The sequence below is a fragment of the Triturus cristatus genome, chromosome 11, assembly GCF_964204655.1.
Source record: "Triturus cristatus chromosome 11, aTriCri1.1, whole genome shotgun sequence".
Classification (NCBI taxonomy): Eukaryota; Metazoa; Chordata; class Amphibia; order Caudata; family Salamandridae; genus Triturus; species Triturus cristatus.
In genome coordinates this window covers 397,381,706-397,401,971 of record NC_140594.1, presented here as the reverse complement: position 1 = coordinate 397,401,971, position 20,266 = coordinate 397,381,706, and the positions used below count along the sequence as shown (strand labels likewise).

General features: G+C 41.4%; 1 protein-coding gene across 6 annotated transcripts in view; it reads right to left on the bottom strand.

Annotated features, from left to right (window-relative positions):
• The window catches only part of PAX8 (paired box 8), a 133,431-nt gene that overhangs the window by 90,182 nt on the left and 22,983 nt on the right, over positions 1-20,266 (bottom strand). For all 6 annotated transcript variants that reach the window (XM_085635370.1, XM_085635372.1, XM_085635374.1 and 3 more), the window contains exon 3: positions 1,591-1,647. In XM_085635370.1, coding sequence (XP_085491496.1) covers positions 1,591-1,647 — 57 coding nt within the window. The remainder of the gene's footprint in view (positions 1-1,590; positions 1,648-20,266) is intronic.

The following is a 20,266-nucleotide window of genomic DNA, read 5'->3' as shown; positions in this document are numbered from 1 at the left end:
TCTGACTCAGATGCTCTGTATAGACTTATCTTTGATGTGAACATTTACTGTGGTAATGCATTCTGAAATCTCCGGGCCTAGCTATCGCTATATAAAACTCTCACATAAATAAATAAATTACTATTGTTGAGTGACTAGTGGGGTCAGGATTCACAAGATGCAAAGCCTCGATTGACTCTTGATGCTCCTCCTCTCTCAAGAACTATGATTTTTGCCAAGCTATTATTTCATGAGAAGTAGTTATAAACATAGCTATATAACCATATGCAGAGTACAAGGTGTTAAATCCAAGCAGTGAGACAGAATTTCAATGATCTGGCTTTGCCTCAGCTGTTCTCTTCTGTCCCCACCTGCGTGGCAGGTGCTAAACTGTTTTTTGTAAAATATGAATAGCCAACTTCTGAGAGGCTGACTGGGTCATACACACACCAACCACACTCTATACACACAACACACGCTCTATGTGCCCACCACATAGATACCACAGGCATACTATATGTTAGCATGCAGACACCATATACAGCATCCACAAACGTCTGTAGGTTGTTTTGGGTCTCTTTGGTTACTAGCCCACCTCAATGGGGTCACAGGGTCATGAGCTGTGGTCTGGGAAAGGGCGGGTTTGCTGGCCTGTGCCCTACAGTCATTCAGACCCCTTGACACCCCCCTCCACCCTCTAAATGGAGCCTTTTCTGGTTTTGAGGTGAAACCACCAGTTAGTCTAGTACAGGGCAGTTGGAATGCTGCGTCTTGGGACACTGCAACAACAACAAGGTGATGGATGGAATGTTTGAGTTAATAATCTCAGCCATTGACATCCCAGTTCATCGTTTTTCACCCACCATACCACCTCAGTATGGACCCTGCCATATGCAAATCAGCTTTGACCCTGCTCCAGTCAGAACAGTCCAGCCCAAACTGCAAGGCCAGGTCCTCTTTGGACTAGAACACAAGCAACCCAGGCCTTGGAACACGTACTCACACCCAATGGTAGACCAGTGTGAATAGCAATTTACGCCTCACCGGCAGTTTCTGCTCCTAAGAGGCCTGCTAGTCTCAGACTGGTGTCCGATTCTGTTTACTTACAGAGGCACAGGCCTTTTTGGTACAGCCTAAATTGGCACTGACTATTTGCTCACAATTACCGATGTCCATGATTTCTGGAAGAATTTCTGCCAGCAATGTCGGACACTGGAGGATTTTCGCCCCAAATTTTTAACCGTCATAATTATCTCTACCCTAGCAATGGTACGGCAGTTTCGATGCAAAAACCTCTATCAACGTGGTGGACATTCATAAATATGACAGATCTGCAGGCGTCGTTTTGCCAATGGCTGCAACTGTAACAACAAGGTGGTCGGAAAATCCACCGTCCCAAATCTAAAACAGGGTTCGCATCCTTCAGTTTCCCCTGTGCTTTGGTTCACTGAGCCTTCAGTTTCACTTCCGCATGTTACGCCTCTGACGTAAGCAAATAGCGGGCCTGCGTCCTTCGGCGGAGACCGCGCGCTTCTGCTTTAAAGGGAAAAACACAGACAAGGTTACGTGAGACAGTGACAAGGCGGAAGAGGTAAGAAAGTGAACTCTGACCTATGTGGAAGGAGTTGTTGGTGCCGATCCAGGCCCTGTCGCTGCCCCCGCTGTGCTCTGTGGACAAAGGGAGGATTTCATTTTAGGTGCGCTCAAGCGGGTACATTTCATAAGCACTAAAATCAGAAAGCAGTAGAGAGAGGGAGAAACAGAGGAGAGAAGAGTAAATGTTCAGGTAGGTGGTGGTCCAAGAGGAGTTGGAGAGGAAGTAAGAAGATAGATGGAGAAATGAATGAGAAAGGATACAGGGAGAGAGACGGATGGAGAAGTGTAGAGAGGAAAAAGAGAAAGCGGAAAGGAGAGGAGAGGAAGATAGTGTTCAATGTATGGTGACACTGAGCCCTCTTGATAGATGGGTAGATTTACAGCATGGAATGATTGCCCCTTCCTGATAGCACCTTTTCACACTGCCCACCACCACCACTGTTTGTCAAAAGCATTGCCCATTCAATGGTTTATCTCTCTGCTGAGACTGACAACAGAGAGTGGTTGACTGGGAAATATATCATGGCGCATCACTTGTATGACAGTCATGTACGGCTGCAGTAAGGGAGATATGATGTAGAAAGGGTCAGAGTTAGAAGTTCTGATCACTCTTCCAGGTCAGAGATTGGGGAAGGGGAGAGGAAGGTACAGGCCTAAAGACAGTACAAGCACCATAACAAAAAATACAGCAGACACATGAAATATTTAAACAAAGGACAAGGATTGTACTTGCTTCTACGAACCAGTTGGGGGAAAATATATATTATCGTGTATGACTTGTATGACCTTATACTGTAGGCAATGGAAAGTAGAAGAGTTTCAGATACGTAGAGAAGAGGAAAGGGCTGAAGAGAGGATGTAGCGAAAGATGGAACAGGAATTAGATGTGGCAGTTGGAAAAGGGAGAACACAAAGTTAAAACGATGGGTGAAGGGAGCGGGATTAAGAGTGAGAGAAGGAGAGAGACAGACCGCTGACCAACAACTGGGGTATGGTCACTAATCACAAAAACGAGCAGTGGCCCTCATTGTTCCTTTATTACTCCTCAGTGGTGATAAGTAATCTCCAGCGGTCCTCACAGTCCCTTCATGGCCTTCAGTAATGTTTCACTGGGCCGCACTGAGCCTCATTGCCTCTCACTGCCCTTCACTGCCCCTTACTGCCCCTCGCCTTCCCTCCCTGAATGCACTTCTATTGAGCCTTGCTGATACATACTTCTCCTCAGTGGCCAGTAGTGGCCCTTAAGTGTCCCGGCTGCTTCCCGCCCTGTCTTTCACCAGTCTCCATCGCTCCTCATTGCTTTTAAACGGGTTCTTACTGCTTTCCGTTAAGACTCGTTGCTGCTCACACATCCCCATTGCCTCATACAGACCCCAACACCTTCTCTCTGCTTTCTATTGGCCCAAACTTCTGCCAATCTTTCCAACGGAATGCTTCTGACTGCTCTTCATTGGTTTCCTGCTATCAGGAACCCTCATTAGCTCGCCCGAGTCCTTGTTCTTTTCACTGACCTTTACAGCTGCTCAGTGGCCCTCACACTCCTAATTAACCCTGGCTGCTCCTCTTCGGCTTTCCCCGAACCTCTCTGACCATCTCATATATCTGCCTCGTTAAAGTAGAGTCTTATGTAATGAAGAAAGTTATGCAGTGGCTTGAGGGAAGGTGGGCGCACCATGTGCCACATCTCCCGACCACCTCGACCTTCTACCCTGCAGAGAAGTCACCCTCCACCTCACCTCTGCCTCAGAACACTGTAATCCAGCCCTCGTTTCTACATCCTCTGCATACTGGGAACGGTGGTCCTTTCTCTGCCACCAGCTAACTAAGCTCAAGCCTACTGCGGAACCATTGAGAATATTTTTGCTCCAACAACGGTTTAGTTTATTCTAAGTAATAATCAGACAGAAACATCCTGTCACATTAGTTAGTAGAAATTATTTCAAGCTACCAAAATATGCATTTTTAAGGCGTAATGCCATAGCGAGCACAGCAAATGGATGAATAAATGAATAGTTTTGCATCGTCTCACGAGACATTTTCTGGCTTGGTAGAGTGGATGTTGGGAGTGTGCAGAAAAGATGGAGATTGAGTTTATGCCTGAGAGAGCTTGCTTCTCTTAGCAGCTTTGGTTCATGGACTTTCAGAACCCCTTCATGACAGTTTTCAATTTGGGGGCTCCTCCTCCACTTGGAACAAGGCCATGTTCTAGGCCATTTCTTGCGATCTGATGCTCTCGTGTGACATTTTGTGGCGTTCATGTAATGGCAATGGTCTTGACATACTGCTATTCCTGGGCTTCTGTAGGGATGCTCGCATTTAATTTAAGGGGTGGGTTGGTCCTTTGCAGGTAACTAGAATGACAGCACCTAGAGACGACCTAGCTGCAAAATGTATTTACTACCTGTGCTTACTTAGATGGAGCGCGCTCCAGAGAGAGGCTCCTTTCACTGTAAAAGTTGCTCCTCCATTGGAGCTATAGCATGTGCGCACCAGGTCGATGGTTTGGGTGTGCGTGCTGGTGTAAAATAGCCTTTGGTTACAGAAGCATCAATAATTTAGGGAGTCTCGAGTGGAAGTCTTGGTTGGGAAGTGGGGTTGGACTAGAACACAGTGCAGTAAAGGTGCTCTAGATATTTACCCCAAAGCAAGCAGAGTGGCTTCAGCTCTGGTGTGATTGAGTCCCAGGGATTCTTGGAGCTGAAACAACTGGACTGCTCTGTGGTGCATAATGGAACATATGGCAGACTGAGGTAGCTGATGGAAATTCCTAGCACTGCCAGAAGGTCGTCTAGAAGTAGGACTTGAAACTATATTGTTGTACATGAAATGTCAAAAGGAGGATGACTAAATACAAAGAATCGATATACAATGAACGAGATCTTGAGTGAGGATTTGGCAATAAACTGTGAAAAATTGGCAGAATATAATCAAGAGGTTAGGTGTTAATTATGTGTAAACAATGGCATGACTACCAAAAAACAACCGAGATAATGTGTAAAGGAACTGAGAATTTACAATTTAAGTATGTTACAAAATCCAACGATAGAATAGTTCATAAATGTATTTACAGATAAAAAAATGACATCAGAATAAAGACGTTGCACAAAGACCAAACAGATGACAGGACTGCCAATAGTGAGAGGTGTACACATATGGAAGACAAAGTCATTTCCAAATTGAAAATTCAAAGAATATTAAGTACTTCAATGAGTTCATGAGAATGTGACATTTCGACAGAAGATGCTTTGAGCACTACTCGTAACAAATCACATTCTGGAGTAACCTTTTTAGATGGAATATAAAAAATATTTTATGATCGATAGGACACCAAGAACAAACCAAAAAGACAGCTTAAAATACAAAAACTAAAAGGAAAAAAGAGGTAAAAAGATGATCACAAACAATTTGTAGTGTGACACATTTAAATGAAGGACTATACAGTGTATAAAATTGAGTATTGGAAGAAGCATTCTTTCTTTACTCTTTCTTTTTTTTTTTTTTTTTTACCTAAAAGCAATCATTCAGTCATGGTCTTTTTAACAGTTTTTGCCTCATTGGACCCTAATGGATAATTGTACCATTGACTGTAGCCACAATCTATCATCCCTTCAAACCTCAATACTAATGATTTAATAGACATCTTTTACATACAGGTTATTGATAATGCTAAATAATTGGGAAATACACTCATTTGGAAACGAGCAAACCAGGCAAATGAAAGGAATGAAGCACTATTAGCAACGAATAAACAAGACACCATCATTTCAATCACTGCTGGCATGGAAAAAAGAAGTGATCAGGAATTCAAATGTTAACACCAAGAAAATCTGAAGGGAACTGACGAACACACAGGGATATGTAACTTTGAATGTGAATCGCAATACAGACATGCAAGAGGACTTGTATATTGTTGAAGAACTTTTGAAGTTTGAACAAATGTGGGTATGCTTAATGATGCAAAATACACCTTTTAGAATGATGTTTATCCTATAAAGCCTATAATATTTTTTGGGGTGAAAATACACAGTACTATGTACCATTATAAAATCGGTTCTAGCTTTTTAACCAATAATCTGTCAATCGGTGTGGATGCCTGTTTAGCAGAGATTGTGCCCACTTTACTTTCCTGAATCACAAATATAACAGATGCAAAGAGTTATTTAGAGAGCAAACATCCTGGCTTCCATGATTGTGATGATGATATACACAAGTATATCGCGCACATGCTTCTGACATTCTATTTGGTTCATTTACCAGCATTCAGACATATATTTTCTAGATATGACATGAACAGATTTTATCTTGGAACAAAATGTATTTACATACTGGAATGCACTTTGCAGATTGGTTCAGAGAGGATTTGCACACTCTTAAGTGATGAACTGGCATGTAGTACCGAGGGCAGACCTACTCGGATTAAATGGATGAATTTCATCTATGTACCCTCGTTTAAGGATGGTATGTAGATGATGAAAAAGTAAAGAGGGCTGGAGAGGCACACTATGAAAATAGAAAGTATCATGTAATAGTGACTACAATGTAGAACTTACAATGGAGTATGACGTAATTCAAACAATGTATTTGGATGCCAAATTATTCATATTTTATGAGGCATTACAGAGTAGGTTATGGTGACAGGAAACCTCCAGCAATGATGTGTTACAAGCAGAATTTGAACAACAAAGGAGGCCGATTTCGTATATTCCAAAAGGGCAGTTTATGTGGGCTAAACAACAAAGCTAAAATACCAAGCAGGATTTTGTCAAAGGGGCAAGTACAATTTACAATGTTTTATCTAAAGTTTACAATATTTTGTGACTGGTGAAGAAAACAATCGAGGTGAAAGAATTGACAGCATATCTCATTTGTATTCTAAATGAATGGCACAGCCAATTTATGTACAGCACCAGGATGCACTTTGTGTAGCATTAGCATTTTATAAATGCAGTTGTATTCATTCATTCATCCAAGTACTTGGAAGCAACACCTGATACCAATGTCACTGTTGAAAGTCGAAGAACTCAAACCTTAGTTCATACTGGAGCAAGACATTAATGAATCAACTGTGGATTGGATGGATGTTACCTTTCGAAGCCCCCCAATGAATCCCAGAAAAGAAAACAAACATGAGTGAATGAATTACTGAGTTGATTTTACAAATGGGCCTATGGTATTTGTGATGCATATACAAGTGAAAACGCACAACAATCACTTCACTGAGATAGGTCAACATATTTTATTCCAAGTCCTTTATTCACTGCAGCACCAACTAAAGTGTATATGTCATATTACGTAGAATCTACGTGGCCTCCACACTATGAGTTCTAAAAGTGTGGATGACACAGTGTAGTAAAAACAATCATCAAATAGTGTATTCCATGAAAACCGCAACGTGAGCTGAATGAAATACTTGGGTTGAACGTGTATAGGATTATAGATGAGAAGGAAATATGAATAATGCCCATTGGGAACAAGAAACAAAATGGATAATAAACCTTAAAGTAGTTAGATATTGACTTAACATGAATGAAGAATTTCAGAGATTTGTGGGCATTAAAATCAACCATTGTTAACATTTTTGCTGGTGTCTGGCTGAAAGTTGACAAGTACATTGTGCTAAGTTCTACCACTACACCTGTGCCTTCTGTTACCTACTAGTAGGGGTGAGAACAGATCATGTTACTTTATGTAGCACAGGGAGTCTTTGACTTGCATGATCTTAACAACACTTAGCTGAACAAAACGGAAAACCATAGAGGTTGGTGGAGCCTGATTGTACCATAACAATAGACAGCTTTGAATTTGTTTTCTGGTTGTACCATAAGAAAAGACAGCTTTGAATGTGTTTTCTGGTTGTACCATAAGAAAAGACAGCTTTGAATTTGTTTTCTGGTTTCTTTCTGTTTTTTTAGTACTTGAGAAAAATATATATTTCATGTTGGTTAAGGAAGAACTGTCAAAAATTAGGAGCGCAATTTAATTAGACTAGAGGGAGCCAAAATAATTAACAGAAGAAGTCTATTGAAAAAAGAAACACGGGTTAATCATGATATTATCAAGTGAATGATCTGTATAATAATCAGTGATGTATTAACGTTAGCACATGGACTCAGTGGAAGAGTGTGAGCTTCTGGAGAGCTGAACACGAATGTACAGTGAGGGAAGAATGCTCAGTGGAACTAACCGTGAATGCATTTGATCTCAGTATTCTCTAGTGGCATTTTATCTAACGTGGGATGTTTAACGTATTGAGTGAAAAAACAACATGACAAGTGAAAAGGGTATGCTCAGAAACAGTGTTCACGTGGACAGAGTGGGTGATGATTACGTTGTGGAGTCCTGGGGTAATTTAAAAGATGCAAGGGCACAAGCAGGGGGCATAATAACACGTTATTTAAGGCAAATATACAAATATACACATATTTATTATAACCGCGCAAAGGTCAAATTCAAGTTTATTACCATAGTACAGCAAAACTGACAGGAGAAAAACACTGCAGCCTCACAGATTTCATGTACCAATTACATAACACAAGGACACATCCTTCATAATAGATATGATGCCTATGCAGTGACATCTTAGCTTACTGCACAAATAAATGTAATTCTGGGTTAGGTTAAACATGTTTGGTTAAAACAAATATACATGAAATAAATGCGGTGGCATAAACCATACATGCCGAGGCGCAGAGTATAATATGCTTTTTATTAGCAGTGTTGGAAAGAAAAGGGGCTTGATGACTCACCCGTGGATTCACCTCTCATGATTCACCACCCCCCTGCAGTGAAAATATATATGTACCATATATATTTTCACTGCAGCGGGGTGATGAACCATATAGGGGTTCTGATTTCATCATAAACCACAAGACCAATCACTAAGTGGTTTGTAAAGGTCACCAGGAACCCGAGATGTAAAACTGGACTTTATGACATGGTTACCTGTTATGGCTTTTTAAAATTATTCCATGTTTATTATGGGAAAAGTGGCTTGTGAATGCTGTTTTTTCCAAAGTCAAGCTAACTGTGGGCACTGACTGAAATTAGATTGTCTAGGTTTTGTTCCCCTTTCATGAATATCATGGATACATTGTTAATAAAACAATGGGTAATGGTGAGAGTCCGTACATTTATGGAGTCTGTGGCTGCAGCTTTTACAGAATAATTCTAGACTTATGAAAGTTGCTACTTGGCAGTATTTGCAGATTTCATAAAAATCTTTTACGTCAAATTGATCAAGATAAACTGCCACATAATCTGCCCTTTCAGGCACATAATTTAGATAACGCTGGAGCATAATATGGTCTAACATACCACTTAATCCTCGCAGCCCTGACAATGGCAAAGTCTAAAAGAGAGCTTTGGGGGATGTCATATTGACATTATGTCATAATGATGAAACTCAAGTATCACAGGGAACCATGAAATATGGATTTTTTATGTCATTACATTTTGTGCAATAAAACCACCAAAAGATGCAATATTACTCGATACATTAGGGTGAAATAGTTTATGATACAATGTAAAGAAATATATGCTTATATATCCGTCACATTGTTTTTCATGTAGGGCAGTGACATGTTCTGGAGATAATTTAGTTAATTAGTCTTCTATTTACAGATCATCTGAAACAGACATGTTGCACACAGTTCTCCTCAATTTACACCTAAGAATGGTGATTGAAAACCTAGGACCAGCTTTTAAGAGACAGCATCACCAGTGAGACATTGCATGGCACAACATTTTTATTAAACATAATTCTATAGAATCCAGAGTGTATATGATATATTCATAACATTAGCATCCAGGTTGTGTAGATATGGAGCGTTGGAGATGGTGGCCCTTAATAGCTATTTTGAAGGTATTCTGGGATGAGGTCCCTCTCAGTGTGAGACGGCAGGGTGATTCATTGGAGGGGTTTCCAGAGGGAGAAGTACGTGAACATCTAGAAGCCGCAAAGGGGCTTAGAGGTGGTGGAGTGATATGACTGAAGGGGGCAGTCATGGGTGCTGAAGAATCTGTTCAGCACAAGGCAAAATGGGTGGAGGAGAAACATTCCCATTGATAGCGTCGAACACTATAGCCTCATAGCCCACCATAGTGGACTCTACTGGCCATTAAAGGTCTGCTCCAGCGTTAAAGGCCCGAGGCGAAGGCCTTTAACAAGGGAGTGTGCCTGTAATGGCAGGTAGAGCCTACTACAGATGGCTCTAAAGCTATTAGAACATTCCGCCCTCAGAGGGCAGAATGTTCTAAGTTGTAAAACAGAGGCCTCCACTCGGGCTCCGTGAGGCCTTTTGTTCACAGCAACAGCTGTGAACAAACATTGAAATGTTGGAGCTCTGGGCTTCTACCGAGCATAAGAAGCCCGGAGCACTCCAAGTTTTCAATGGAGCTCCCAACATTCCAATGTTCTAATAGACTGTGGAACATACTGTGAACCAGAGTGACTTATGGCTACAGGAGAGGATAGGATCTGGGAAGGTCCAGCTGGATGAAGTCAGAAGGGGAGCCTCTCCCCCCAGTCCAGACTGCTGATGGTTACCGCACTAATCAGGGTCTTGGGAGGAAGGTACATGAGGTGCGAGCATTTTGAAATTGTTGAGCTGGTGGTTCGGGGGAGGTTAACGTGAATGAAGATAATTAACAAGCCTCATTTCGCTGATGAAAATGGACCCCAAATTTTCAAGAGGAGAGGTAAGGTAAGACTGGATCTGGGATGGAATCTTTTTGTATGTTCAGGGGTGGAAAAAAATCAGATGATCTCGGACTTTAGGTTCAAAGTTATTCAATGTGGTGCTATCCTGTCCTGCATGCCAGCGAAGCAGTTGGTCACAGGAAATTAGAGTAAGCGTGAACGGGTATTTTCAGTGCTAGACTGATTGGAGAAACTGAATAAGGTGTTTCTGAGAAAGGACTGGTGTTTCCTGCTGCAGTATGGTGAAAAAATACCTTACCTTGGACATATTGTCCATGATAAATCGCACTGTAGCTAATTATTGACTGAAGCTGGGAAATACAGTAGTGATGCTGATGGTCTCTATCAATGACAAAACTGCTATTTTAAACTGGTACATGTCAGAGGAAGAAAACTGTATACAGTGGCAACAGGAAGTGCTGGTTTTGTCATATAGGATGCAGGCACATCGCTGGGTGGCAAGAGGATAGGAGCCTGCTGTTGGAGCTGAATAGATTGGAAGAATGCCTTGATTGCGTATAACTGATGGGGTATAAAACACAGTCTGCAGCTGAGAAGATAAAGCTCTGGTGTAATCGACAAAGACCTAATTATCGAGAAATTTTGAGAATTCGTATTTGCAATTCATTGTAAACCTATAGCTTTCGACCCTATATGTTGGGAAATAGTGATGAAATTCTGTGATTTATCCCAATTTGTTTTTGAGTTTTATTATGGAGAACTACGTGGAAGGGGCACACTCACTACCTCATAAACTTGGCGTAATATGGGGCTAGTATTAAATCTATTTCCAAGGCTTTCAATAGTTTGCAGCCTTCACCTGGCACCTGGAGGTGTATATAACTGTGCAGTCTTCAACCTGTAGTATCTAGGGTCACATGCATCAAAAATCCATTTTACATTCCTTAAATAGCAAATTTTAGGTAATCGCTATTTAAGGGATGCAAAATGGTATGTAAGAAAATAGTGATTACCTAATGGGATTCCTAAAAATTTGCACTCGCAATTAGGTAATCGTACTCCATTCGTTCCTATGGCCTAAAGGCTCATAGGTGCGAATGGTTTTGCATTACCTCATTTGCGATTCCCTAATTGATAATCACAAATTAGGTAATCCAATGCCAAGTATGCCTGGGGGCCTATGGCCCCCTGAAGCACCCCCTAAAAAAGCATTTGCACATGTAAAGCGCACACATGCCACTTTGAAAAATGCTTTTTTGTGTATTTCTCAAAAATTGCACATGGTTACCATCGACTTAAAATTGACGGCAATAGCATTTTCTAAATGCACAGTTTGCATTTAGAAAATGCTTGGTACATGTGCTAAGGAAATCGCAAATTGCGATTCCCTATTTGTAGTCGCAGTTTTTAGGTAATCGCAATTTTTCCGTTTACCTAACATTGCAACTACAAAGCCTTTCATACATCTTGAAAGGCTATTTTGCATTCGCAAACTGCCAAAAGAACCTATTCGCACCATTTGTGAATACAAAATTGTTTGATACATGTGGACCCTAGTCTTCTGAATAGCTGTATTTAAAACTGATCTGAAACAAAAGAACAGTCGTATTTGTGCACCTAAAGAAGCAAATACCAAAACATAATAGACGCTGTAGTGTGTAGAAAACACAAGTGAAGATTGTAGAGGGTCATCAATATAAAGTGCAAATTTGTCTCCCGAACACTTTCTACTTAGGACAGCGGAGTTTAGTTGCTGTTGTGGGAGGACTTTGGTAGGACGTTAAAGAGGGAACTGAAGAAGGCTTATATTTCTGCTATGGTATTTCTTTTTGGGACATTTCCGTCTGTGTTTATCGATATTTACTTTTTTCTCAGTTAATTGGTATGTATTTATATTTTTTAGACAGTGAAAGAATTAAGCTGTAACTACCATATTTCTACGCTTTTTAACTTATTATTTATTTGTACTTTTGAGACACAAAAACATTCCATATAGAAATATGAACACTAATATTTTACCCTTGATTGTCATCGCTGTGTGGAGCGCATTAGGTCCTGTTTGTAGCATTACCGCTATCCCTCCAGTTCTGACAGCTGAAGTTAAAATGGCCGCGGAGCTGCCAAGAGGACTCATTTCATGACCGACAAATGAATCCAATCCTGGCTTTTTAATTAACTGTCTTTTTCGGTTTTTTATTTGAGTTTTGGTGTGTTTACAACATAAATCTAAAGTACTACGTACGAAAAAATAAATACATTTTCTTCAAAGCATAAACTACAGCATTGCAAAGTTTACCATGTTGCAGACGTAGTGGTTAACAGTAACACAACCCATTAAAACTATGATTATAGGTTCATGTAAGCACGGGCATAGTCACTTAAATGGTATTTCCTCCTCTGTCGACAGATAGATGGTCAAAGGGGCCCATATATCTTTAGGCCGCGATGCCACAGGTAGTTCCTCTACATATGTTATGAGTTGATCTATGTAATATACAAGGTCTGTGAGCCATTGCTGCTTCATCTGTAAGTTCCGTTTGCCCCAGCAAATTGCTAGTCTTCTCTTCGCCTTCAATAAATGCGAGTGCCGCCAGCTTTCACATTGCCGGTATCACCTTTTTGACAAAGCCTAAGAAACATATGTGAGGTTGCTGTTCTATTTCTTTCAATAGCATATTTAATACAGCCTTCCTCACCTGTCCCCATTATCGGGAAAAAGAGGGGCCCCCCTTAGCCAAATGGACGAAATCCGCCTAAAAGCCGGGATTCTTGAGTCCGTACTGACAATGTAAAAGTGGAATTACAAATCATAGAATGCAACATGCTGTTGGTAAAAAGCTAGGACATGCAGAAGATATAACACATGACATGGAACCAACTGCCATCTAAAAGGCTAAGGGGATGGGTTGAAAAGGGAGCCACCTTCCAGCTGATCGCACTCAAGAAGGGTGCTGCCTTAAGGCGATACCTGTTATAGAACCAACTTACGGAAAAGAGGTATGAAAATATCCTTCATTCATTCTATAGACAGTGCTTCATATAACAAATCTGTGCGTTGCTTGGACAGCTCACAACCCTAGCACGGCTCCTGATATCACATTTCTCTAAAGCAGCTGGAGGATTTTCAGCGCTTACTAATTTAGGACTTAAAAGTAATCAGACCCATGTATTATCTATCAATGTAGACACTCCACACTGAACCCCACCTATTTGTCCGTTATCTATAATAAAAAAAACACCACGCAAACTATACATATGAAGTAACACATAAGACTAGGGGAACAAATAACACATCGAGAGAATAAAGTATGAAATATTTAATATTAAACAAGCACGGTCCTCCTCCTACTTGAAAAATGATTCTCCAACATATTAACAACACTTCTTTAAATCCTACGATGATTAAAAATGTTGACGTTTCGGTCCCATATAAGTGTCTGTCAGGAGCATCATCAGGACTTAGTGATGGTTATACACTATTCAAAGGAATGAGGTGCTTCTAAATCCTGGGTTAACATAACATCCAATCTAAACGCAATTCTAATCTGATGGATATCAAGGCCAAGATTAAATTCCCCCTGCAGTCCTCTTTATTTCAAAACATTCCACTACTGCTTTGATAAAACATTGCATTCATGAGTTTCACATGGCTTTAGAAGGGGAACATGTCTCAATCCAATCTGTTTAATTTTCAGGTTTGCAACCACGAATTTGATAAATATGGGGAAGAGAAACATCCAAGTGTCCTTTCTACTCCATGACCAAACAGTAAATGGCTCGCAAAGCCTTTCTTCTTTTATTTTTTAGGATTTATGGTATAATTTGACCAACAATTGAATGATGTTGCATTATGTATATATCTTTACAAAGGATTGTTAAAAGCACAAGGGAAACATTTCTATTTTTTGATATATTGGTTACCAGAGCTCCGTGTTGCTATTTGCTAAAGGGTATACACTATGGTTGGTATTTTAAAGGTAACCAGAGCACAGAGGATCAGTCCTAGCCAGGTGAGTGACTGGCCTATTCAGCCTTGATCATCCAAGGGCAGAGGGAGCGCTCAGTAGTCTCTAGCTTCCCACTAGCTTTTGCATGAGGTCTCTCAGGCTAGAGTGCAAGACAGAACCCAGTGGTGCTCATCTAACCTGTTGACGTGCCTCCGCAGGGGCATTCAGGAAGCTAGAGGAGGGGTTAGAGCAGGTATCTCTGGTCTGTGGGATCCAAGCTCTCTGCACCAGGGGCCAAAATTCAGTAGCAGGAGATTGCAGATTGAAAATAACTAACTCATGAATTTATACTGACATGGTCATACTTGATACTTCGGTCAGGCTCACTATCCTTTTGTGCAGCACTCGTGCAGTGCTAAACAGCGCCTCTAAGCACAAACAGATGTACTGGTGTGCTTTCTGCTGCTAAAGCGGTGTAGTGCAGAAAAGTGATGTGAGTGCAGCATCACAAACGCTTTGCATGGGCAAATCGCCTCCTGTAAATGGATGCAATGGGAGTGTAACCGGTCAACAATAGTGCAAAACCCCTATTTGACATAAAGCCTGACATACTAAGCTAACATGACCTAGTTTTGTATCAGATCCAAAAGGCAAATAAAACCATGCACAAACATGAGGCACACTGAATATCTTATGATGTCACTAGGCATACCGTGTAATTTCAGCGAAATTGCTAATTTTACGCTCCTTATGCCTTGCTCGAGTACAAATCTCACACCACTCATTCATTGTTGGATAGCCTTTGCGTTGTAACGCACTGCTTGACGGTGTGCTAAACCACCTTTTTTGAACGCATGTGTCCAATAACCTCATGGGCTCTTGGCAAATATCATGCTTTGCAATTTTTTTATCATTTGTGCAATATAAAGTGGCTGATTTTCATGCAGCAGCACTATTACTAAATATAAGCTTAAGTAATGCCTGTATGTCAGTATGCACTGAAATTTAATGAAACACTAAAATAACCAGCGGTGTGCTGAGGTATACAAAACATTTCCTAAATACCAAAAAGAAATACCCATAGATATTTTGAAATACTTTGAAATACCAAAAATACTCACAGGTAGCTTGATAAATATATTGATAAAATTTAACAGTGCCATATGTGTAAGGTTTACAAACTTGTTTCTTGTTTTTTTACTTATTGGCTTTAAGAGTAGCTCCTCTTCCTGGATGCGCACTAAACATGCCCAAATATTTTTCCTACCTAATTTTCAATGTTGATGGCAGGTTTGGTGATGTTTACCCAAGCAGGGGGCAGGGGTGATATGTTTGTGGTGTGCTATTTTTGGGAAGACGAGATTCAAAATAACATTCTTTAAAGAGATTCACCAAAAATGTTGTTCCTACTGATCAAAGCAGCCATCTTGGTTTGGTATATCTTGTACTGGTCTCCTGGGACCTGGTAAAACCATAGCTACAAACACAATTTTTCCAACAATACAATTGGATTGATGTGACCACCAGCCTCAGCAAAAACATGTCAAACGCTTCACTGCTTGACGTTCATTGCAGCATTTGCACTTTGTAATTGTTGTTTTTGGGCAAGGTAAAGACAGGAAAGACTTCACTAATACTTCAGCTTCTTAGCAGCTTTCTAAAATGATATTTAGTAGAGGCAACCAACTGATATACTGCAGCATTCAACTGAACCAAGTTCAAAAATGGTACCCCAACAGACATCACTAAACCATAAAATTATTATTGATCAATTGGGCACTTAAGCAGGAGCTATTTTCCCAGTTCACTGCAGGAAGGAACCAGCACTCGCACTGAAGACAGAAACAACACACCACCAACAGGGAGAATTGCCTCTCACTGAGCAAAGACACCAACACACTGACTGCAAGAGTGTTGTCTCTCATTACCATATAAATATCAAGACTAGACAGGTGCATCTCAATGACGAAAGAAACATGCACACTGACAAGAGACGCGTGTCAGTGACGACAATGAGCATATATTCTGACAGCAGGAAGCCACGAAGACATATGTAGCAACAAGAGAGATCCCTCTTACTGAGGGTATAAGCATAGGCAATTAAGATCACACACTCAACATCTCATCATATACACAGATGACATGATTCAGTAACAAGATAGATATGTCTCTCTGACCCAGAAGAGTTGGGTCTGTCACTGACCACTGAAACATGCACACTCCTAAGCGCTGGAAGTAAAGGTGGGGGTGGAGGGGTGCTACAGCACCCTAAAAAATAACCTTGCTGGACTTTAGAAGGTGGCCGAGTATAAAGATGCCTTTACATTTTGTGTTTATCTTGTCACATTTGCTGTGTGTTCAAAGACAAAGGTCAAATGTCGGGCTATGTCTTTTGACAAATTGCTGCTGATTCAGAAACCAGCGTTTACTTTTATTTCTCTAAAAGTGACTTAGGTGACAATATTCCTGAGGTACAGGAAGTGAAAGTAAAGGCTGTAGGGTGTCTGTTTTTTTCCAAAACACAACAACATTTTAATACCTGTTCACGAACTATATACATATTTCGAAATATATCAGCAATTAGGAAAGCACAAATGAAGCACATTTTTTGTAATTTGGAAGTATGATAAAACAAAGATTTTGTTAGGATCAAAAAAAAGACACTTTACTTGGTGATGTGCAAATTATATAAATTCATGGAACCTGATTTCCACGCATTATAATTTGTGGACTATATAGTTTTTCCAGTTAAACTGCATACCTATGCAAATGTAGTCGCTAATTCAACCGAAAATGTGCTGCCTGTAAATGACAGAGCACTACCTCACCACTGCATACCACACCCTTGGCACTCTCCTGCTGAAGGGGCATGGCTCATGTGCTACCCGTGTTCTTTGTGTGACACTTACATTTTTCACAATCCCTATGACTTCAGTGATATACCATTAATGGCAGCACCCACACTCGGAAAATTGTTCCAGCACCACTGTCAGCACACACACAGTAAAAGGTGCTCCTTCTGACTACAGGAAGATATTATTCAGTGAGAATGAAAGGTACCACTCACTGAACATAGACAAATAAACTGACAGCAAGAGAAGGGAGTCTCATTAATTCTACTATGCTAATGACTAGATACATCTCTTACGGGCCACATAGCAATATGAGCTGTCGCTATTTGAGATTCTCTTCAGTGGACACAAAACCATATTCACGGACAGCAAGGGGGCTCTTTCGCTGAATACAGACACATGAACTAGCAGCAATATTTGGGCCTTTCATTGAGCATAATAACACATGAGATGGGACTTTTAGCTAACCACAGAAGCGTATATAAAGAAAAGAAAACATAGGCCTCTCACAGACCCAGGAAACACACGAACACTGACCATGACACGGGAGTGGCTCAAGGGTCATAAAAAGATATACACCAGCTTCAAAATGGGACCTACCAACCACAATAGCATATACACTGATAGAAGAGCAGTGCATTATACTCACTATGTAAAAGTGTACACAAGTATCAAGAGAAGCCCCTTTCATTAACCATAGAAAAACAGGACCTCATTTACAGCTGAGCAGTTGTGTCCTCTGTCACAAAGGTGATGGATATCCCATCCGCCATATTACCTGTGCCATAGGATTTAATGCACCTATAATATGGCTGATAGCAAGAAAGGGCCTATCATAACACAACTCATTGAATTACTGGCCCTTGACTGGTTCTCCTCCTAGCTGTCTGACCGATTCATTATAATCTCAGGACATCTACCAACCTCTTCTACTTTTTGGCATCCCTAATGTTTGGTCCTGACCCTCTCATATTTTGCCTTTAAATCACACCTCTAGCTTACATTACATCTACATTCAGTTTCTCATACTGTCTCCTTGCAAACAACACTTTTTTCTCTTTTCCCATTTTTTTCACGCACTGCCAGTTTTGCATCACTAACTGTCCTCACGGAAATCCATCACTGAATGGCGTTCTGCTACCCTGTGCTAACCTCTGAAAGTCAAACCGCATTCTTGCCTGCCTCTGCAATACAAACTTTTTAATTGTCCCACCACTGTTCCAACATTCACCCCATTCACTCTAATGCAACTTCTCTCTGGTGGAAACCATCTTGTCGTGTTTACCCTCAACACTATCTGGGAATCTTTATGTCAGCTACAGCTGTGACAGCCAGGTAACAGGCGCTGAATATACCTGCCGCCCAAAGCCACTGTCCTTTTCTTACAGCCAGGTCCCTAATCAATCGAGGTGTTGTAAATACAAAGTACTACTGCAGCCAAATTCTGGTTGGCGTACACTAGTACTTATTCTCCATCCTACGCAATGTGACTGATTTCACCACACTTTATTCTACCAGACAGACATCTAACACAAAATATTCATATCATTCTTAAGGCTGTATCCCACAACAGGACCCATTATACACTGCTGCCCTTGGGCGTCAAGACAATTCATGGAATTTCCTCCAGCACACCATAACAAACCCACCCCACTACACATCTGCAAGAAACATGCGACCTTCCAGCTCAATCTACTCATCCCTCCTAAACCCCGCTGTGCCATATTCATATTTTGGCCCTTCGGGGTCTCCACCATGAAACTTGCTCCCTGTCACACCTCTGTCAAGCCCTTCAAGAGTGCTCTGAAAGCCCACCTCCTCCTCTTGCAACACAATAACAGCCAATGACACTGTCACCCCTACCACCCAGCCTAACAACACACACTTGAAAACACTGCCTACCAGGACTGGGACTGTCAAAGACCACTGAAGCATGCATTGAAAACAAGATAGATGACTCTCTGTGGCACTAAAAATATACGCTGACAGCAAGCAAGGTGTCCAGCCAGGTAGCATTCAATGAAGAAAGAAGAAAGAGAAAAGCCTTTCACGAAACATTGAAAAATGCACGGTAACAGAAAGAGAGGTACCACTCCATGATCTCAGAAAGACATACCATGAGTGCAAAAGAAATTTCTCTCGGTGACCACAAAAAACGTACCCAAAGCAAGACAGTTTTCTCATTACATTAAAACATACATGGACAGTTAGCTGGCTCACAGTGACAATAGAAATATAGGGAAACAGCCTTTACAATGCGGACAGAGGCACTCGTGCCGTTTCCCCGCAAGCACAGCCACACATGCCTTAACCACGCATATGCGTGGTTAAGACAGTACACGGTCTAGATGTCCTGGAATAGGAACCGGAAGTGTCAGAAACAGGAAGCTCGACATGGACAGTTATGAGGGGCTGGGACCGGGTTTGGGGTGGTAGGAGGTAATTTTAGGGGTGGGGAAGTTTTTAGGATTTGGGGGGGTCAGAGTTTATAGGGGAGGGGTCTGGGTTTTAGGGCTCAGGGTGTGGGGGTCAGGGTAGTTTTAGGGGTAGGGTAGTTTTTAGGGCTTGGGGGAGTCAGGTTTTTGGGCAGGGGCTAGGGTTTTAGGGTTCAGAGCGGGAGGTGGTCGGGGTAAGTTTGGGTTTTAGGGATGGGGGTTGTTTTTAGGGCTCAGGGGGTTCGAGTTAATTATAGGACAGGGGCCAGGGTTTTAGGGCTCAGGGCAGAGGGGTTGGGATAATTTAAGGTTTTTGGGGTGCGGTTGGGTTAATGATAGGGCAGGGGCCAGGGTTTTGAGGCTTAGGACGGAGGGCCTGGGGTGTGAACTTTAATTCAAATGCCTTTACCAATCATGCATTTACCACGAAATTGCATGGTAAAGTCATGCGTGGCTAAGGAATGCGTTGTTCCGACACATTTGTTGTTCGGCCTACTAGTAGAGGCATGCGTGCCGCTTTCATACAACCAGAAATATACCCTGGCAGCCAAAGAGGTGCCGCTCACTGACCAAAGGAAGCTATGCACTGACAGCAGCAAGACATGTGGCTTTCAAGAAGAAGCACAAACAGGGCCTTTCACTGACCATTGAAAATATACACTGGCAACTAGAGATGGGGCTCAAATTTCCATAGAAAGAAAATAACAGCAAGAAAATGCACCACTCTATAACATAATGGTACCTATACCCAAAGCACCTAGAAGGGTGCCTCTCATTGACCATCAACAAAATATACAC